Here is a 23316-nt window from a genome sequence, read left to right on the forward strand (position 1 = left end):
GTTTGGCTCTCTGCATAAAGTGTCATTAGAGTCGCCAGATGAATTGCTCTTAATAATTTACAGCCAAATTTGTGTGAAAAACCTATATTAAATATTTTTTGAATCGTAGGCATTGGAGAAATATATGGACACTTTCAACGAAGAAGGACACTTACTTTGCCAAAATCTGATGGCAACGTGTGGTGCAGAGGTGGACTTGTATCGAATCATGGGATTAAGCGCGATGCGCACTGCGCTGTCTACCATTGGCTGCCTAGAGATGGATCGCCTAGAACCAGATCCGAGCAAACAAGTTGAGCTAGTCGACAGCATCCTTAAAGGTTTGGAAGCAGCGTCGGTAAGTTTATGAAACTTCTGAAAGCATGTTAATGCTAAGCCTTTCGCTCTTGTTTTCATCGGTATATGGATTAGCTTCAAATGAAATTGTTCACTTTGGCCTGCTAAAGGTCTAGTATGTGCTTCAGGTAACGTAAGTGAAAACTGCTCTTTCATGCCCATTATCAGCAGCTAGAAGTTAATTACCACTTTGTGTCTGCACTCACTGCAAATGAATTAGATTGTCAATCTGTAATGGATTAATATTTTTTCTTTCACGTGAAACGAAAAGGACCGAAGCATGCAGCACAACCTTAATAGGTAAAAACGGTTATTCAGTATCAAATTATACGAGTGCTCATGATGGTACTATGTTGATCGTCAGACAAGTATTGAGAACTGCGGTCTCCTAGAGAGTGGCACTTACAACAGGTCTGTAAGCCGTCGCAGTAAATTTGTATATATACCAGAGGGCTGCCAAAATTTTAACACAAAAACAACTTCATGACGAGTGCAAGTGATGCATGTGTAACAAAACGATCGCTCTGGGGACTCGAAGAAGATGAATATAATAGTTGAAAAACATTTAAGATGGGTTATCCATACCAGTCGTTTAGGTACTTAACTAAAGAGTTCTTTTTCTTCAAGTTCATCAACACCTTAACTTCACTATGTGCGTGAGTAAGTATTCTAGGAGAGATCTGGTGTACATTTCTGGCATACTCTTATCACTGATGATGTTACGGGAGCTCTCCCCACCCCCTTCCCCCAATCGGACATAGGCCTATTTCCCTATGCATAAAGTGCAAGGAAATCCAAAAATTTGAAGAAAATTCAAATTTTGGAGAGCTTTCCCCTATACTGCGCGTGAATGGCTGTTGTCCTATGTTTAAATTGGCTTTAGTCATGCTGGCTCACCTGGAACAATGGTGCAGCTCTACGACGTCAGAATCATAGGCCAGGGATACTGCTGTAACCTTAGTATGGTTTCAGAGTTCAATAAGATCTGCTATACAATATGGTGATCGAACATGGCGACCAGAGCATGCTCGAGCAGCTCCATGACGTCAGAAACGAGGACATTGGATCATAGTACAGCATCAACATAATGTAAGAATCCAAGACCAAGAAAACTGGCGCAGCTCTAATATGACGTCAGAATACTAGAAAACAGCGAAGTAACTTGCCTGGAGAACTCCGTACAGGTATTTTTAGCAGATAGGTCATTGCATAACTTTTTCGTAAGTTAGGCGATTCCTCTTGCTTAAAGAGTGGTATGTGTTGGTCAGCACATGAAGTCATACAAAATCATAATTTGGACTCTTAAATATTTATGTGTACTAGAAACAATTGCATCTTTTTGTAAGCAAACTTGGGGAAGGGAAAGGACCCACAAACACTCTACCGCTGCCACATTACCTGCAGTCGCTAACGGTGTCCATGCTAACACTCACCATACTCACATTTGGTTAGCCTCTTTTGTATGGTGGCAAAATTCTTCATGGCCCGACTACTTAAAAAGTCCACAATAACATGTTAAAATAACCTACAAACCACACATACGTTCTGCTTGGGAATGGAAAAACAAATACATGCACATCTGTTGTCCTGGTGGTGGACACTTGTGCAGTAGCTGTGAAGGAAGGAGAGAAAAGAAAACAAAAAGAAAGAAATAAAGAAAGAAAGAAGGAGTCAGGTACTATCATCTAAAATTAGTCACAATCATTTCTGTGCGGAATGAATGATAGTTGTTTCATCAGCAGTAATATAACCGATCATAACAATGCCGCCTAAGATGCAAACTTACGCAATATGTATCAGGTGTGTAGCAGAAATATTTGCAAGTAAAATACGCTTATACTTACTTACTAGTCGAATCGTACCATCAGAAAATGCGGCAAATACATGTAATGAGAAAGTATGATATTTTATCTGAGAGTGGTGGTCGGTACCTTACTTGTGCAGTATATTTGAAGACCAATAATTGAACTGCCATCCCAGCAGAGTGCAGCACCAAATGATTGCAGACGACTGCCGCATTGCCAACCAAACACTACACATCGCTACGTCCATCTAATGAGAAGAATATAAATGCTATACCTCGAGAATGCAAGCAGAGGACTAACAGGAAATCACCTGACTAGTGCAGCAGAGATCCTGTTTAGCACAACCCAGCTGACCGCTGATGGCTCATGAAGCATACTCTCTGTAGACCTGGTCCACAACTGTGTTACTGCATCTTATGGTGTGTACTTAACACCAAATGTATCCATAATACTTCTAAACGGTGACAGTGGCATACATACAAGTTATTGAATTTTCTCGCAAATGTTATAATGAAATCAACAACGAGCACATCGAAAGCTATGAAATTTTCACCTAAAGAAGTGTGAATGCCTTGTCAAGGTGTACTTAAAACACATAATTATACTGGCAGCGCTGAGTTTTAGGTTGAAAATAGTAAACAATCATGGAATTATCATGTTAAAGTGTACTCAGATTTCTTCTGTTATTCAGGGAGAATACATAATAGTTCTGAAAAGTTAGAGAAGAAGTTAGTGAAACGGTACTGAGCCTGCAACAACAATGTAGATCAGCCAGTGCCAACATGACAGCAACGGTATAAGTGAATTACACATGAAAGGCCTTCCACCTCATCAAATGTTCAGTGCTATACACGTAACATCAGACATATTCATACGATTTGTAAATGGAGATAGCTGACATGCATACAGAAAATCGTTCAATGTTACGTCGACTAGCTTATGGCAGCACCTTTGCACTAAATTAATATGTTATGCTGCTCCCATCTCTGCTACAGACCCAAAATCTCCAAAGCCAGGAAACTGAGGGTTCCACATACACTGTATGATCAAAATTATCTGGACACTCTAAAAAACACCGTTTTTCATATTACGTCGATTGTGCTGACACCTACTGCCAGGTACTCCATATCAGCGGCCTCAGTAGTCATTAGACATCGTGAGAGAGCAGAAAAGGGCGCTCCACAGAATTCACAGACTTCGGGCGGGGTCAGGTGATTGGGTGTCACTTGTGTCATACGTCTGTACGCGAGATTTCCACATTCCTCAACATCCCTAGGTCCACTGTTTCCGATGTGATAGTGAAGTGGAAACGTGACGGGACACATACACTCCAAAAGCATACAGGCCAACCTCGTCTGTTGACTGACAGGGTCTTCATGTGCAATAGGCAGACATCTATCCAGACCACCACACAGGTAATCCAAACTGCATCAGGATTCATTGCAAGTACTATGACAGTTAGGTGGGAGGTGAGAAAACTGGGCGGCCGCTCATAAGCCACACATCACGCCAGTGTGTGACAAATGACACCTCGCTTGTTGTAAGGAGCGTAAACATTGGGCGATTGGACAGTGGGAAAACGTTGTGTGGAGTGACGAATCACGGTACACATTGTGGGGATCCGATGGGAGGGTGTGGGTATGGCGAATGTCCGGTGAACATCATCTGCCAGGGTGTGTAGAGTGAACACTAAAGTTCGGAGGCGTTGCTATTATGGCGTGGTCGTGTTTTTCATGGAGGGGCCTTGCACCCCTTGTTGGTTTGCGTGGCACTATCACAGCACAGGCCTAAATTGGTGTTTTAAGCATCTTATTGCTTCCCACTTTTGAAGAGCAATTTAGGGATAGCATTACATCTTTCAACACGATCGAGCACTTGTTCATGGTGCACGGCCTGTCGCAGAGTAATTACACGAAAGTAGCATCCCTGTAGTGGACTATCCAGCACATAGTCCTGACCTGAGTCGTATACACCTTTGGGATGTTTTGGAACTCCGACTTTGTGCCAGGCCTTACCGACTGGCAGCGATACCTCTCCTCAGTGCAGCAGTTTGTGACGAATGGGCTCTCATTCCCCAAGAAACCTCCCAGCACCTGACTGAACGTATGCCTGCGAGAGTGGAAGTTGTCATCAAGACTAAAGGTGGGCCAACAACATATTGAATTCCAGTATTGCCGATAGAGTGGCCACGGACGTGTTAGCCATTCTCAGCCAGGTGTCTGGATACATTTAATCAAATAGTGTACTTTTACCAAATAGCTATGCGAGTGATATAACAGCTTGTTAATGTTCCCAAGAAACCTAAGCCTTCTATCCATTTCTCCTGTCCTTTACAAAGCCAAATAAAGGCTCAGCTCACACCGCTCTTTGGACTGGAAAGTCTCAGTCTTTTTTCCATGTTAGTGTATCATATGATTTGTATCCGCCACTTACCATATCTTACGACACTATTAGTGTTTGTCTTCGTAAAGGCAAAACTGTAGCTATAAATCGCCCACTAACACTATCTCCTTCTTTAGCCATACTCTTTATAAATTCCATAAGTTGACTGTATACTCACAAATAGTGCTGGAGTCTATGTAATCGAGTTCCATGTTTTCTAATATGAATGAACTACTTTAAGAGACGAATTTTTGTTAAATGCACTTATTCCACAGGTTTCGAAAACTCAGCAAACTGCTCCCCAGGAACTATTTGCACAATGTCGACTTCTTGTAACGCAGTGAACATACTGCAGAATACAGGTACACCGTCTACATCTCCTTACTGCACACGGTATTAGATGTCTCAATAAGATTTGAAAATTAACACAGCTGTCATTCATTCAAAGAATCGTTAAATGTATGTTGAAAACATAAAGCACCACAATCAAGTGAATTATCATGTCAATGTTATCCCAGTTCTGGTAGCGAACCAAAACCGCAACAGCTAGGATACTGAGGGTTCTGCAGACATTCTGACGAATAATGGTGCCCTCTTGGATCTACTCACAAATCTAACATGTTATTCCGTATTTTGTTCATGGAGTGACAGTCTCACGACAATATTTAACGCTGACCAGACACATACTGACAACATAATCGACGAGTAGTTTAAGATATGTCCGCCATAGTTCGACTCACTGCACCGTGAACCATGTTACAGATTACCAGTCATACAGGTTCACCACACTCGAACGCTTGGAATTTACTTGACAGTGAATACCAAATGAACAGTGACACATAATCGTTCTCCCACTGCTCCACATGTGAGTATAATAGTAAAGAGAATGAATGGCAGTGATATTAGATATTCTCCACAATTCATTGAATGGAGGTCTGTGGATCAATATAGTTGCTTTTCTATGGTTTGAAGGTTAGTGGAACCAGCACCAAAGTCTTTAACACCACATTTATTACACATGAAAACAAACACAACATTCAACTCACCTCACAACACTCACCACGAACTACACTCCACAACACACTCTAATTAAAAACATTTCAACACAAACAAATCAGACCACTCACATTACCTCACCACACAACACACAATACACATGCAACACACCACTATTGAAATACCAGAGCCGACCATGGACTAAACATGACAGACCACACCACACAACATAACAAAGACAAAAAATCACACAACATAAGGAATACATTATATAAACAACCCACAAAGTACTACCTCTCTCACAAAACACAAATACAAACATGCACACACACACACACACACACACACACACACACACACACATATTACACACCGCACACACCTTGAAACACACCAAATTGAGATTTGACACAGAACACCCAGCATACTCCACATACTTACATATGCCACACACAATACCATACATCATCACACACAACACAACGCCATACATGACAGACAACGCTACACTAGCCTGTACCACTCAATAATTCACGGATAATTTTCCACACACACCATATCTGCTCCAGAAAACCTACATCACATAATTCACTCGCCTCACACTGCACTCACGAAATCCGTCACACACACTATACATCCCACACCAACCATGCATTACATTTATCATTTCATGTGAGGTGTAAGGCTCTTTCTAATGTGTAACGATAATTCATACAGCTGTATTAATCACTGTGGCTCAGTTGGTATAGCATAAGTAGTATCACATTCAAACATTAGGACTCATGGCGAATTCAGATTGCAATAGGCTAACAAATACCTCTTAAGGATTCTACACTGACTCACATCCAGAGTAGATAGCTGACAGTCTTATTTTTTAACTAACACTAATTTTCAAAGCAGGTACACCATATTATTTGGAAATTTGATATCAGTATAGATGAAACCCACCAAAGAGCAGTGAAAATATACTTCAACAACGAAAATACCATACAGTGCTGTCACTTTCAAAAACCTGGCGCCTGTTACAAAAAAGTATGTCTGAAAACCTTACGTGTACACATTTTATGGAACTGTGTGGATGAACATTATAGAGCTTACCAATCAGAACACTTCAGAATAAGTGTCTGCTTTGAATTTCTAGCATGTTCACAAGTGATTTTCCAACACAGTAAAGCACTAGCAGAGTAGCAGTAGTTCTAAGACGACACTCTACAGGACCCAACCTGCAAGGTTATAAGTTTCGAACACATTATATCTCTAGTGACATTGGAGTCAAAGGTGGCTGACCTGGGGATATGAGTCCAGCCCAGAATAGTTGCGCCAAAGCCTATGGCACTGGGATGGTCGAACCCACTACTTTCTCTCAGCATTCAGGGAAACTAACCATCAAATGGGCCCACCACCTGTGTTCCATACTTAACAGTGAAAAGATCATCATCATCATTAAGCGTCATGCGGCATCCATGGCATGCAACAACAAGAAAGTGACTCACATACTCGATTGTCCATTTTAAACCATTCCTCTCTTTCAATGTTTTTTATTTGTTATTTATGTTTGTATGTATGTATGTATATGTTTTTCCTGGTTTCCTTTTATTTCTAACTCAATTCAACAGATCCATGATGCACAGGATGTAGTTTGTGACAAATCTGAACAGCAGCAGCAAGTATCGAGGTGGCATGCATACACACTTCCTAATATAGCTCCCAACACGACGGGACGGAAATCGAATACAACTGTACAGCAGTACATGTAGAAATCAAGACATTATGCAAACAAGCTCCCTTATGTAGATCCCAATGTTCTGGAGTGGAAATTAAGTCAGCTTGGAGAGCTGTTGCCAGACTTTGCAGTTCCACTATAACTGTCGATTCCACTACTAAGTTATTATGCAGACAAGATATTTGTTGCTGCGTAAAACATACCACAGGAGGACATGGAATTGTTTCTAGACTTGGATCTTTCACTATGTGAAACAGTTGCGCTACACTATAACCCTAATCTAAGTTGTTACAGAGCGCAGTTGTTCATCACAACTTATTAGTTGACTGCCAATGGGTCGAAACATGTTAATACTGGTTAAGCACATGATGTAGACTTTGAAGTGATAGTGGAAATAGAGAATGTCCAGCAGGGTACACCTCAGTGATACAGGGTGGGGTCAACTATGCAGCAAGTAGAAATATATCGATGATGCATGATAACAGTGTACATTCCATTCCCTTGATAATATCCCTAAGTGCAGTTTACAGACGGCATTCATAACTCTACTAGTACTCCAGTTGGATTGTATGAAATACACCCTGAATTTAAAGCATATGAAAACAATGATTTGGAAAGTATTGCAGAGTGATGATTAGGGTTTCTGTGGTAAAGAGAGAAACATAATGTAATTTTTAATAATGGTGGTTTCTTTCGCACACTTCACACAGGACCAAATGTGAATTAACAACCCAAGAGACATATATACCAAGAGACTTAACATTTCAGATGTTGGAGAGAGATGACCTTAATAGTCCAAACTTATGGAAGGTCAGAGAGTCTTTACATTTGAGTTGTTGCTATAACAAAGTGAATTAGCACATTTTCGTCCTTCAGTTACATACTACTCAGATAACATTACACTTGATGGTTAGAAACAGCATCCATTATAGGTACCTGAATTTTAATATTAGAATCATCCCTTGCAATAATTAATACATCTTTGTTGTGACATGCAACGTCTATGAAAAACCTTTTTCATAAAATTTACCCCATACATTTCGAATTCATACGTTACAGGTGACAATATTTTGTATACATCTTCGATACACCTACAGAAGCGACTATCATTACATGCCACCAGCTTCAATGGCTGAATATGTACATAATGACAGGCAAAACTCACAATAAATTAATTTTTAAACTGTCTCACATCCTCCTTCCATCACATGGTGTGTGGTATAAACAGATGGGTATCAATAATCTAATACAGGTGGTATAGTCATCTCGTATTTAGAGGTTTTTCTAAGAAGCATTATACTATGAATACACTTTTAGCTTTATCTAATAAGAAGAAGCAGTAAATGCATTTTTCTTAAGAAGAAATCCACTGAGATAAGTAGCTTTGTCAAAGGACAGATTATTAATTAGCAGAACCTGCGAACGAGTATCTCGAAGACGGCGAAGCTGGTCAGATGTTCACGTGCTACTGTCATGACCATCTAAGGAAACTCATAGAAGGACTGTGAAGCTACTACTAAGCATTAAATGGTAGGGCATTCTCAACTCTTCACAGGACTTCAGGTTTGGAGGCTGGTCTACTGTATATAGCAGGATAACGATCTATGCCACCTCTAGTGAAAGAGTAGAATGCCGGTGTAACCCTATGTGTTTCAGAGCACACCATTCACCATAAATTGTTGAACAAGGGGTTATTCAGATGACGGCCGCTACGTGTTCACATGCTGGGCCACCGGCATCATCAGTCACAACTGTAGTGGACTGGGGATCTTTATGATTGAACGTGTATCGCTGGAAACCTGTCGGGGCGTCCGATGAATCACGTTTTTCTACACCACGTGGATAGTCGTCTCCATAAACGCCATCATGTAGGCGAACGCCTCCTCGAAACGTGCAACGCGTAACGGGCGCAGGCTGGGGGAGCGCTATTAAGCTATCCTAGACATTCTCTTGCGCTTACATAAGACATGTTGTAGTAATTGAAGTCACCATAGCAGCTGCGAACCATCAGCATCCCTTAAGGCTTGATATCTTCCCTGACGACGATGTCACACTTAAGCACTGTAACTGTCCGTGTCTCGAAGCTAGAATCGTGCTACAGTGGTTCTAGGAGCATGATAGTGAAATCATGTTAATTTCTTGGCCACCAATGCCACCCGATGTGAACGCAATGGTTCCCATCTGGGTCGCTACCGAGCACCGTCACCGCATACACAAATCAGTGGCTAGTTATTTAAGGGAATTACATGACTTGTTCATAGACACCTGGTGTTTTTTTCCCTTTATTGTGTTTCAATGCCCTGTCTGAGGTGGGCTGGCAGCAGCATATCCGTTGCTCTACAGCCAAAAGACACTAATTATACAAAGGAGATATTTAAAATAACACAAACGAGAAAATATGGCGTATGTAAAAACAAAAAGGGGGGACATTACAGAAGAGAACAAACAAAAAGTAGCGCGACCGTAAAAAAGTAGTGCACACAAAAAAACCACTGTAACTGTCCGTGTCTCGAAGCTAGAATCGTGCTACAGTGGTTCTAGGAGCATGATAGTGAAATCATGTTAATTTCTTGGCCACCAATGCCACCCGATGTGAACGCAATGGTTCCCATCTGGGTCGCTACCGAGCACCGTCACCGCATACACAAATCAGTGGCTAGTTATTTAAGGGAATTACATGACTTGTTCATAGACACCTGGTGTTTTTTTCCCTTTATTGTGTTTCAATGCCCTGTCTGAGGTGGGCTGGCAGCAGCATATCCGTTGCTCTACAGCCAAAAGACACTAATTATACAAAGGAGATATTTAAAATAACACAAACGAGAAAATATGGCGTATGTAAAAACAAAAAGGGGGGACATTACAGAAGAGAACAAACAAAAAGTAGCGCGACCGTAAAAAAGTAGTGCACACAAAAAAACCACTGTAACTGTCCGTGTCTCGAAGCTAGAATCGTGCTACAGTGGTTCTAGGAGCATGATAGTGAAATCATGTTAATTTCTTGGCCACCAATGCCACCCGATGTGAACGCAATGGTTCCCATCTGGGTCGCTACCGAGCACCGTCACCGCATACACAAATCAGTGGCTAGTTATTTAAGGGAATTACATGACTTGTTCATAGACACCTGGTGTTTTTTTCCCTTTATTGTGTTTCAATGCCCTGTCTGAGGTGGGCTGGCAGCAGCATATCCGTTGCTCTACAGCCAAAAGACACTAATTATACAAAGGAGATATTTAAAATAACACAAACGAGAAAATATGGCGTATGTAAAAACAAAAAGGGGGGACATTACAGAAGAGAACAAACAAAAAGTAGCGCGACCGTAAAAAAGTAGTGCACACAAAAAAACCACACACTGAGACAAAGAACACAAGGCGAAATATGACCGCAGCATAAAAGTATCGACAGACGGCGTAGCACACAACAATCACTGACAGGAACACTATGTACAAGTCCAGCACACAATTAAAATCACAGCTCTTGACGCATGAGAGAACAGCACCAAACACAACACTCATGCAGCACAGTGTTTACAGTAAGGAAACTGCAAGGATCTGCCAGGGGCATGGAGACGAGGGAGAAGGGAAGAAGGTAGAGAAGAGGGAAGACGGGTGGAAGGGGCTCCAAAGAGGGTGGGGGAGGGAAGGACGTGGGAGGAAAGCAGTCGAGGAGGGGTTGCAGGGGCTCAGGGGGAAGGAGAGAAATCCCCATTGGGAGAAGGAGGGGAGAGGAAAAGGTGGCACTGGGAGGTGGCGGACAAGGAACAGGTTACAGTTGGAAGGAAGGGTAGATATCACAGCAACATCTGGGAGGGGAAGGTGCTGGAAATTGCCCTGATGAAGGAGGGTGTGGAGGTGGAGAGAGGGAGGGATACAGCAATAGAGGCACGACAATGGGCTGGGGGTGGAGAGGGAGGAGGAAACCAGGGGGTGGGGGAATCAAGCCTGTGGACAGTGTAAAGGATGCAGAGATGTTGGAGGAAAAGGAGGAGGTGTAGAAAGGGGATGAGATCATGCAGGAGTCATGGAGGAGGGGGTATGGGGTAGGAAGGTGGATACAAAAGGCTAGGCAGAGTGCGAAGTGTTCTAGGATTTGGAGGACCTTTTAAGTGGGGGGGGGGGAGGGGGGCAGAGATCAAGGCAATGCTGGCTTAACAGAAGAGAGGATAGGGCAAACGAGGGATTGGTGGGTGTGGAGGATGGTGGAAGGATACAAACCCATGTCTGGCCAGACAAGAGTTTCATGAGGTGGAGGCAGGAATGGGCTTTCTGCTGGATGGTCAGGAGATGAAGGGTCCCGGTGAGGTGAAGGTCGAGGGTGAGGCCGAGGTATCTCAGAGTCAGGGTGAGCTGAATGGTATAAGTGGTGAGGTAGAAATTGTGGAGATGGAAAGAGTGGTTGGTGTGCCCTATGATGATTGACTGGGTTTTGGAGAGGTTGGTACGAAAGAAACACTGGTTACACCAAGTGGTGATCTGGTCAAGGTGGGTTTGGAGGGTGCATTGGGATCGTTGAAGGATAGGATAGAGAGCCAGGAAGGCAGTGTCATCAGCATCAGCAAGAGGGTGGCTTGGGCATATTGGCAGTGTACAGGATATAGAGGTGAGGGGAGAGGACAGAGCCCTGGGGGTCGCCAGCAGTGGGATAAAACATATGGGAGTTGGTGTCTTGGAGGCCTACATAGGAAGGAAAGTGTGAGAGGAAGGAAATGAAGAGACAGACAAAACAGATAGGCAGGGCATAGGTTTGGAGTTTAAAGAGAAGAACGGGATGCCATATGCGGTCATAGGCGTTTTGGAGGTCAAGGGAGACAAAAATGGCAAAGTGACAGGAGTTAATCTGGAGGGAGAGAAGGTCTTCAGAGGAGGAGGGTCAGAAGCCACACTGGGTAAGGGGGAGGAGGTGGTGTTAAGGTGTTGATGGTTACAGCAGGAGAGGCTGGATTCAAAGACCTTACTGAAGATGGAGGTGAAGCAGATGGGATGGTGGGAAGATTCAACAGAAGGAGGTTTGTTGGGTTTGAGGAACAAGAGAACATGGGAAGGTCAGAGTAGAAGCTGGTAGAGAGGATGACATTGTATAAATTGGCAAGGACAGTCAGGAGGGAGAAGGGGCATTGTCTAAGGTGGCAGCAGGTAACACAGTCATGACCAGGGGCCATGTTTCCTTTTGAGTATACGTTTAATGTCTTGTGCTGTGATTGGAGTGTTGATGTTGGAGGGGGGCAACTGCCCCAAGTAATGGAGACTAGGAGCAAGTGGAGCAACTAAGATATTGGCACATTCCATAATGGTGGGGAAAAGAGAATAATCAAAGTGGGGATCATCAGGGATGGAGAAGGCCTTGGAAAGGTCGGAAGCAAAGAAGTTGGACTTACTGAGGTCGTTGGGAAGCGGTCGGTCGTTATGGAGAAGTGGGTAATGGGATGCAGTTTGGGAACCAGTAAGGCGATGGACGGGGGAGCAGTACTTGGAGGAGTTGACAGGGAGATGGCGTTGAGTCATGTACTGGTGTGACGCCAGTCCTGGCGTTTCTTTGCTGTAATAACGTTCCATATGTGTCGCTGTATTTGCTGGTGGCGTTCGAGTGTATCCCTGTCATGAGTGTGCAGGAAGGAGCAATAGAAGCGGTGGAATTAGCGGAGGAGGATGACAGCCCATGGAGGGAGAGTGGGATGGCTTTAGTAGGAACATTGGCCTCCACAGCGTCTGTAACGTCCTTCTGAGGGAAGAACTAGGCGTGGATGATATCATCAGGCCTTCTACCTGGATGGCGATGGATTCAAGGTAGGCATCCCAGTTGGAGCGACAGTACTCATGGACTACATTGGGAGGGGGCCCAGAGCAGGGAGCCAGAGGGGGACAGTGAGCAGACAGTATTGTGAGGAGGACGGGAAGTGGTCGCTACCTGTGAGGTCAAGGATGTTGATGGCAATACGTCCAAGGAGGTTGGCAGATGCAGTGACAACATCAGGGGTGGAGTTGCCTTCGGGATGGGTGTGCTGGGGAAGAGGAACAAGGTCACCTTGGACTGTGAATTGAACGGTGGCAGGAGAGCGGCTATGGATGGTGATGATGGCGACAATCATACAGGTGGAGAAGGTGCAGTCAATGTGGGATGAAATGCCATAGGAATGTCATAGGGAATAGGAGCAGTGGAGTGGACAGGTTATGATGAGGGAGGGGAAGAATACGTGAATACAAGGGGCCATTGAAGAGAGGATGTGGCAGGATGGGGATGTGCTTAAGGTGGCCAATGGCAACTCCACCCTGCACTCAAGGACCAAGAGCATCAGTGCAGTGGAGGATATAGGGAGAGGTGCGGATGATATGGTGGGGCTGGAGAAAGGTTTCGCTCAGGAGGAAGGTCTCGATCTGGTGGTGGGAGAGGGTGTTCATGAGTAGGTATTTCTTGGTGTGGAAGGAGCGGATGTTCCGAAAGAGGATGAAACACTAGTGTCAAGCCATTACAGGAAGAGAGGGGGCTGAAGAGAGGGGAGGGAAGAGGCATAAACAAGGGTGTCGAGGTGGATGAAGGTTAAGTGGGCTTGGTTGTTGGAGTAAGTGGCGAAGGTGTTCAGGTGATTGGTTCAAATGGTTGAAATGGCTCTGAGCACTATGGGACTTAACTTCTGAGGTCATCAGTCCCCTAGAACTTAGAACTACTTAAACCTAACTAACCTAAGGACATCACACACATCCATGCCCGAGGCAGGATTCGAGCCTGCGACCGTAGCAGTCACGCAGTTCCAGACTGTAGTGCCTATAACCGCTCCGCCACTACGGCCGGCTGTTCAGGTGAAAGATGGAGTGGGCAGTGAGGGAGATCTGTTGGAAGAGTGGGACATTGGAAAGGGTGAATGTTTTGGAGGACTATGGTGAGGAACCGGATTATGTCTTTAGCCATTGGGGGTGGACAGAGTGAATTGTTGGGGTGGATGGGGGGGGGTTGATGGTATAGATAGGGAGAGTAAGATAAGGATTGGCAGGAGGGGGCTTAGCTTTATGCTTGTGGTAGTAGGGGGGGATGGGAGCCATTGCAGGTGTTACAGGATGGAGGGGTGGCGAGGTTGGGACAGTTTTTAAGAAAGTAGCAGACCTTGCAATGGGGACAGGCAGAGGGTTTTTGCAGTTGGGGGTTACGAGATCATTGTACATGAGACAGCACTGGTAGCAGTGCGATTGGGGAGAGGGTTTGGAGGATTCAACAAGGTGGCAGTGGTCTAAACTCCGGGCACCCTGGATGAGGAGGTGGTCGATGGAGGGGGAGACTCTGAAAAGATCCACATGAGACAGGTGGGACTGGAGGCATTGTGGATACTGCGGGTAGTGCAGATTTCTAGGTCCAGGTGTGAGTTCATCTCAGCCAACATCTCATCCTCCTTGATCAACGGCCTGCCCTTGGTGACGTGGTGATCACGTAGGTATAGGTGGGGGTGGGGGGGGGGTTGGCGAAAGAGGGCTGGGGCTGATGAGGAGAGGAAGAGGAGAGGACAGGTGTCAGGGACATGTCAGTGCCAAACATAATGAGTGGGAGTTCATGGAAGAGGTCTGTATGAAAGCAGGGTGAGAGGGACTTGATGCAGACTGAGTCCTTGCAGGCAGTCAGTTGGGAGGTTAGAGCACCAGGTAGATACCTTCAGGTCTCCATGGTGAGGGTATGGGCATCAAGGAACTTGGAGTCCTGGGTTGACAGGGTAAAAGTTTGGAGGGTGGGGTGGGGCATGGGTGTCAGGGGGAGTGGTGGTGTCCATGGAGAAGAAGGCAGGAGGGGGAGAAGGCAGTGACTTTTTGTGGGAGGTGGTGGGTGCAGAGTTGGCAATGACACACTTCTGGAGCTTTTTGAAGAGTGTAGGCTGGGAGGAGGGTAGAGGGATAGGGGGAGAGTGAGTTGGCAGGTGGCAGGTGCTGGGAGATGTGGCTGGTTCAGTGGTGGAAATTGTGGCCCGGCATGACGTGATGCTTGCAGGGAACACAGATGATGAAGTGACAGGGGTGGAGAGGGTGAGAGAGGAGAAGCTGACCACCTGAAGGGCGGCAGCAGAGGCGGCAGCGGAGGCATACATGAGGGCGGGGACATTAGTGGGAGCTGTTGCGGGTGTGGAGGCTGGGGGAAGAGTGTAGATGTAGGGGTAAACAGCAGAGGAGGAGATGGCGGAATGGGTGAGTGGGGGGAGGGTATTGAGCTAAAAGAAGGGAGGCCAGGGGCGGCAGTCCAGAAAGTAACAGTGGAAGTGGGGGAGGGGGAGGTGTAGATGACAGTAGAGGTGGGGAGGCTCATGACAGCCAGACGGCGGTGGATGGATGGCGACGGACAGACGGATGGGGACGACTGGCAGCAGCAGACGAACAGCAGGTGGCGGCGACGATGTATGGCAGCGGGTGGACGGACGGATGGATGGTTGGTGACGGACGGACAGCAGGCAGTGGCGCACACTGGGTGGCGGCGGCGGTGGCGGTGGTGACGACGACGGCGACAGCTAACAGGTAGGCAGGCAGGCGGATGGACAGACGACGAAAGCGCCAGGCGAATGTGAGCACTGGGCGGCGCCGGCCGACAGACAGACCGTAGACGGCGGACAGCACATGGCGGCGGTGATGGCGGACGGATGTCAGTGGCCAGCAGGCAAGCAGGCAGATGAACAAGCAGGCAAGCAGGCAGGCAGGCAGGCAATGGCAATGGCAATGGCAACAGCAAGAGGCACTTCTATGATAACAAACAATATAAAAAAGGTCATAAACTGATGACTTTGTTAATAACGCTAAAATGACGAAAAGTTGCGGAATTTAAAATACAAAAACACGGCATTGACGATGAGGATATAGAGACTAAGTAGACAGGCAAAATTAAAAAACACAGTGTCTGTTCACATGAGATAAAAACACAACGAGCGGTAGTATGGTGGCTGTTTGCAATACTGACAGCGGACGCAAAACACTGAACATTCACTGGAAACAGCACTGTAGGCAACATGGCGGCAGGGGGAGGATCCGGACTGATGAGGGGCAAGAAAGGGGGTAGGAGTGAAAAAGAAAAGGGGGGGGGGCAATGGAGGAAGAGGACATAGAAAAAGGAGGGGCTGAGCGGACGCGAAGAGGCGTGGGGAAGACAGTGGAGGGGAAAGCAAAACTACTTGGGGGAGAGAAGGGAGTCAAAGAGGGATAGGCACGGAAGAAAGGAAGAAAGGGATGGGAGGGGGGGCGGGAGACACCTTGTGTCACGTACTCCACAAATGTGCCAACGAACTGTAGAATAGATGACATACAGAATCGGCGATACACTGTGTTACAAAGATGGCGCATCAAGCTATTAATCAGGTGCTCATAAGGTTTCAACCCATCAGTGTATTTAGTGGTTCCTACATTCTTCATCTTTTGAAAGGATTAATGACGAAAGTAATAACATCAGAATTTAAGACTTTCTTCACGCAGGAAAGGACAACATTTGTGCAATAGTTCCTTACACTTGATGGCGTTACTTGTTACTTTCACAGACTACTAGCGTCTATTTTCAGATATCTCAAACTCTCCTTGAACTGCAATTTACAAATACACAAATAAAATTTATGCTTTCTCTTCACGTTCTAAAACTGAGAGTATTTAAATATGTTCTTACAGTTTCTTCTTAACTGAGGCATTACAAAGAGTCAAGCAATATATTGCTTCCTCCTACGTATTTCCCGCGAAAAGGTCATGAATATAAAGTCAGAGGGATTCGAACCCACATAGAGGTTTACCATCAATATTTTCTCCCACGAACCATTTGCGCCTGGAACAAAAAAAACTTGGAAGTAACGTTGGTAGAAAAAGTGCCCTCCACCACACACCATGAGGTGGCTGACGGACTATAGACGTAGATTTGAAATTGTAATGCACTCTGATGGCCATTCTACCTATCAAGGGAATTGCACTCTAAACATTTATATATCCTGTGGCCAGGAATTACGTATTTAAGTTACTGGTTGTTGTATTAACTTATTCAGTACTTCCATATTTAATTTGACATTAGTTACATGCATGTAATTGCGTAATGTGGGTATCCTTTGTTTACAGACAAGCAGGTATAGTCAAAATGTATGAGAGAGGGAGAATGCGTGATCTGACAATGGACTGGTAGTCAGGGGCTCCTTTTGTCAACCAATCGAGAGATTGTGCAAACATACACTTTCTAAATGGATCAATGCCTATTGACATTAACAGACAATAAATAAGTTGAATTAGAATGTCCGAGGTGTCTGTTGCATGGTTCTACTGGAAGTCGTTTACGAGATATCGTATTTTCAAAAGTTCCCAAACTGGCACTTGTACAATACCTGTGTACCACACACTATAGAACAACATATCACACTATTTATGTGGATTCTGATTAGTCACGAGACAATTAAACATCGCAGATTGTGTTCAAAACGACGACCGGCAAAGACGATAAACGCTTCTAGCCTGATATGGAACGACTTCTGCATATGTGCTAGCATTTCTCTTGAGATGTCCGAGCAGGCTGCAGTAATATGTCGTTGGCTATTATTGGATGTAGTTGGTATGTCCTTTCAGGTTTTCCCACAGAGAAAGTCAACAGGCGTCAAGTCTGCGGAATGGGCTGGACAAGGTACAGGTCCCATGCTACTAGTCCAACGATCTGCAAACAGTTTGTGAAGACATGCTGTAATACTTCGTGCAATTTGTGCTGGACAGACATTATGTGGATACCACAGGTTCCTCCTAGTCTGTAGAGGAATGTGTTGTAGTGTCCATGGAAGATGGTGTGTTAGGAGGCTCCGATACTTGTACACATATGGTGTCCCATCTATGAAAAAAGGGCCTATGAGCTGATGTTTCACTACCGTACACCAGATGTTTGTACTCCATGGAAGTTGACGAAGCGAATAAGGTTTTTGACAGACCACTAGATTGTCAGCAGTCCAGTAGTGCACGTTTCGGCGGTTTACCTGGCCCTGATTGACAAATGTGGCTTCATTAGTAAGTAAGATACATAATACATCTGTACTGCCTTAATGCCCATGTACATTCTCATAATCGTTTCCATACAGTTCTTGATGGAGAGAGATGTGACAGAGATGCAACCTAGGTCAATGGAGAATGCTTGCCTGACACTTCCCTGACTCATGCACCTTCCTCATGCTATTATGATGGGCTAACGCGCGGATCAACTGTTACACCAACAACAGAATTTGTCGTCAGTTGTTTATCGCTGTTACGTTATCTAGGTGGAACACTACCACTTTCAAGTAGCTGGTTGAAAAGGTGGACAAATAATTACCGAGATGGCTGAGTTAATTGGGGTGGGCTGCTGCATACACTATACATTAACGGATTACATTCTTCCTACGCTCATCATACACCACGAGCATGTCGTCTTCTTCTGCATTGGTGAGTCCCACTGTCCACTCACGACCTACTGTTTGCATTATTACATACTAACCGACTAGTAACTCGCAATGCACGCAGTGAACACCTAAATACACTGTAAGCAAACATAATGACATCATACTTAGCAACTATGCAGGTTCAATGGTACAAACAAGTGTTGGTGAGGAAACTTTTCTAAATACGGTATATGGTAAACGACTCTCACTAGACTTGTGCAAAAAACACCACTGACATTCTAATTTATCCTACTTTTAGTTTGTTAATGTCAATAGGCAATGTTCCATTTAAAAAAGCGTATGTATGCACAAAAAGTATGCTTTCTGATTGATATTACAATCTGATGATTGATTAAGAAAACGATTCTGTCAAAACCACATATCAGTGGCACCACCCATTTCCGGAATATTTAAGGTCCTAGTTTTAGGTGATTCATGCTGTATAGTACTATCCTTTCACTGTCAGTATTACTGATCATTTTGTTAACAGAAATTAATGTTTCGGCCGTGGAAAGCCATTTATTGTGCTCTGTGGATGTCTCCGGAAGGTCGAGAACTGAGAAGAGTGAGCAAGATTTCCAGAAACTTTACTGAGAAGTACCTCAATTGTCTAAGAGAAGATGTTTCCAGCACTAAGGCCAGGGAACGAACTTACTTGTCCGGTCTATATTCGGAAGAATATTCACAGAAGATAGCGACAGAAAACTTCGTGCGCGAAGAAGTAAGTATGCAATGGTGGGAATTAAAGTGTATATAGCTGCAATTTATATGTTTAAAAATGAATGCTTTAGATGTTAAAGATCCATTTAACGACATTACAAAAAAATTCTATGATTCCATTTCATATTCCAGCAGAACCAAATATGTAAATCAAACAGCCTTAGTTTCTCTATGCAGTCTTTCGTTGACAAAAACGTATTACCATCATACAGGAGGACTGACAGTGTGCCCTCTCCAGTAAAGACTCATACAAACCTCTAAATGAATATTTCATAGTATTTCCAACTCAGAGACAGAATATTTAAGATTTTACACCCTCGATACGGATTCCATGCGTAATGGGACAGAAACGCAAGTGGTAGACTTATTTTTGCTACACCCTTTCAATCTGGACTGTTGTGACAATGAAGCTGCTTCGTTCCGATAATAGTATGGAGAGTGGATGGATGCTGTTTTTAAATCGACCACTAAAGGATATGCTGAGGAAGATGGTGCAATGTAGTAAGTACTGTGCTAATAGGTAACAGAACTAGAGGATTTTGATGCATATAATTTCATGTGTCGATGTAATGGTGAAGTTCCATTTCATTGTGAAAACAACGTTCAATTCTCTACAGTCCTGTAACGCGTGATGTTAAGCAATGTTCGCATATGCGGGAACACAATTCCTTGTGATGTAGGATGACGAAGCACACATTACTGGGAAATGACAAAAACATATTTACTTCTAATTTTCCATGTCCGATTTCGACTACTGTGATGGATAACTGATATCCCATTATCCAAACTTTGTGTGCACTATATTTTCCTGATAAAACAAATGTCGCTAAGCACTCACAATGGCTAAGTGTGTAATGTCTTAGACTTCTTCCAAAAGGCTAATCTCTTTACTGCATAAATCAGTTGCGGTTTTTGACGAGTTACGTCCTGAATGGCATTCATTGCACATAATGCTGCCCATTACCATTCAAGGAAACTACAAGCCTTCTTCGACGCGATTGCAGCGAATTCTCCGATAATGCTTTACATATAAAGTCAACAAATAATTAGCAGTTACTCCACAGTTTAGACTGTAACAGTTAGATAACGAGCTGCACAGGAAGCGATCTGAAAGCTACCGACCTTTTAAAAGGAAATACGCAACATTTAATAGTTTTCTATGGTAGTTACGTGTACAGGAATTATTCCTGTTTCAATGACACTGACAGAGGAGTAGGAAAGTTATTGACACTATCTCACTGAACTTTTATTCCAATATTTACAAGTAACTCCTACCTGTGGAAATCAATTAATATTACAAGTGACTCATTTATGATTTGGTGATCAGTTAATATGAATTAATTTTCCTTCTCACAAAACTTTTAACACCAGCTGTTCGTTTATCACGTTTGGCCGTTTGTTATTCGATTCAGTGAAACACAGTGTTCTGAAGCCAGCCAAGCACTTTGTCAATAGTCATGTGACATTTGGCTCTGGAGATATGTAAAAGAAAGAGTTTACAAGGGACACGTTCGGCCTCTGCCAGAGCTGAAGGCCAATATATAGGAACATACTGCGCATATTGCTTCGGAAATGCTGTGAGAAACTGTCGATCACGCCGTTTTATTAATGCAGTACCTCTTAGACGTCTCCATTTCTCATTTATACAAACTCTGTAAATGACGGTTAATAATAAAGTCCACATTATGTCTTTCTCACTTGTTTGACACTTTCTGCCCATGTCCCTTCCCTAAGCCATTACCTAAGCCATTGCACATGGAAACATTTCTGTACGTGTTTCGTGCATTCACAGCGTCTGATCTGCACTTGCTGACCAAATAGGAACTACGTTTTTACCACATAAATCGGTGGATTATTTATCAAGTTTCACTACCATACGATAATTGCAGCCCAAACTGAACCTCTGCGACTAGCTGATCTTTAATTATAACCACCCGCTACTTCACTAATGAGCTCCACTTACGTTCCACATGAAAAAAAAAAAAAACAAGTAAGCCTCTTTGTAGCCAACCACGTTCTAGCAACAACTGACCCGCCGATCAGACAAGAAACTGCTCTCTAGATGAAATTTAGGAAACTGACCAATGAGACAGAGGGAGAACCTCTCCTAAGTAAGCTTAAATCCATGCAAGTATTAGTTTCCCCTCAACGACGAGTAGAGAGAGGGGAAGAGAGAGAGCCAGAAAGATAGCAGTGTTTTGCTGAATAAAGTGTTCTTGTGCCGACTCGTCGGAGAATGTAGGTTCTTACAATATTTCCTACATCAAAACTTGCATCGGTATTACAAAATGTTTCTCTTCATTCCACCATACAAGCCGTGATTACCCAGAAAAATCCTGGGCTCAGCTCTGCCTCTTCTGGCACAACTGGGTCACAACATCTGAGAAAGAACCATTATCAGATAAGAGAAACGGGCATGCCTGAAGTTTGCATTGCACCTCTCCATCAGCAGTCTGCTATGGATCTGGTGCATGCTCTTAGTTTCCAAAACACCTCAGACCACCGACAGTGAACATGTAAATATCCTCCTACAAGAGGAACCCCCCATGACGAGGTCTCAGTCTCTGTCCTTCCACAGAGGGCAGGGACACTTTCATTACCTCAGGTCCCCTCCTTCGTCGACAAACACTATCCACCCTTGACGTAAACCCATAATTGAAGCCAAGCCCAAGTATTAAGTTACTAGACAATAATTTTTCTTTTTGTTGGAAGTAATAAGAAATACAGCTACATTAAAGTTAGGATATAGAATGAGGGCAGTGGCAAAGCGTCCATTAAGGCTTAGAGTTGAATCTACGCAAAAAATTACAAAATATTTCTTAATTCCCTCTGATCACGTTCCTTCGTAAATATCTTCAAATATTTCACGTTTTAACTCCGTATATCCACCTGCCTGTACATCAGCCCTCTAGCTTTGCAACCAATAGCACCTCGGAATGATGTGCTTGCCAATGAAGCCCGTTTCTTTCACGCGGTGAACTGGGGTTTTCTACAGCGTGGATATTGTTTTCAAAAACTGGCATTTTATTTTTTTTTACCTCTCGAAAGCAGATGGATACACGACTAAGTGGAATGACCACTCATTCAGCAATTACCTAAAAGACAGCGCTACTTCGCATCGTCTAGCACGCTAGCAGCAGGCCGGGCAGAATGAGAAACCACTAACTCTTAATTTAAGGGTTTATTTAAAACACAAAAAATAAGAAGACTTTTATATTTCATAGAAAATAAATATGAATGCATAATTGGATATTGTTGCAAGATGATAGGAAATAGACTAAGTATGTACATTGCTCATCGGATTAAAATTTAATAGCCTTACTTATTTCATACGTTGGTAGTTCCGTAACGTGTCTGTAGGTTTTCATATCAACAGTGCTAGACGTGCGTATGGTGAAACCTCGAACATGAATTTTGTAGTTAAAATATAATACATACCGGTAGTGGATTATTTTGTAATGAATGGTATTGCTGACTACCTCAATCCGCCTTGGACGCGTTTATTTCATCAGGAGATGCACTGAACTTTTTAATTGAAAACCCTGCATTCATCTCTCGTCTTTCTTTGAAACATTAACTTCTGGTTAAGGAGCGAATGCCGACGCCAAGTACTCTATTAAGAAATCTGATGGTAAATATGTAAGACATATCCAAAGTCAATGGTACAATTCAAAACCGTGGTTAAGGGCAGCATTGTAACGAACAAGCATTTTTATTTTCAGTATCTACTATTTGCAATAGCTTGTTCCAGTTCAAACATCACAGCAGCTGTTAAATAGAGTCAGCTACACATAGTGAGAATTTAACATGATCTTTCAGAATCAACACCCCTGGAAGCTTTGAAACAAAACGAGGACGTTGCTCGAAACAGAAGTATAATGACAAGATTTATTTCGACTACCTTCTTTTTAGCATGGCAAGAATTAGCTCTTCGAGGTCATGACGAATCTGAGGTGTCGGAAAATAAA

General features: G+C 43.7%; 1 protein-coding gene across 1 annotated transcript in view; it reads left to right on the plus strand.

Moving 5' to 3' along the window:
- The first annotated feature begins 223 nt into the window (after window positions 1-223).
- The window catches only part of LOC126176359 (cytochrome P450 4V2-like), a 139146-nt gene continuing 116053 nt past the window's right edge, over window positions 224-23316 (plus strand). The window contains exons 1-2 of the mRNA XM_049923513.1: window positions 224-337; window positions 19119-19349. Of these exons, the coding sequence (XP_049779470.1) occupies window positions 224-337; window positions 19119-19349 (345 nt within the window). The remainder of the gene's footprint in view (window positions 338-19118; window positions 19350-23316) is intronic.

The sequence above is a fragment of the Schistocerca cancellata genome, chromosome 3 (assembly GCF_023864275.1).
Source record: "Schistocerca cancellata isolate TAMUIC-IGC-003103 chromosome 3, iqSchCanc2.1, whole genome shotgun sequence".
In the NCBI taxonomy this organism is placed as follows: Eukaryota; Metazoa; Arthropoda; class Insecta; order Orthoptera; family Acrididae; genus Schistocerca; species Schistocerca cancellata.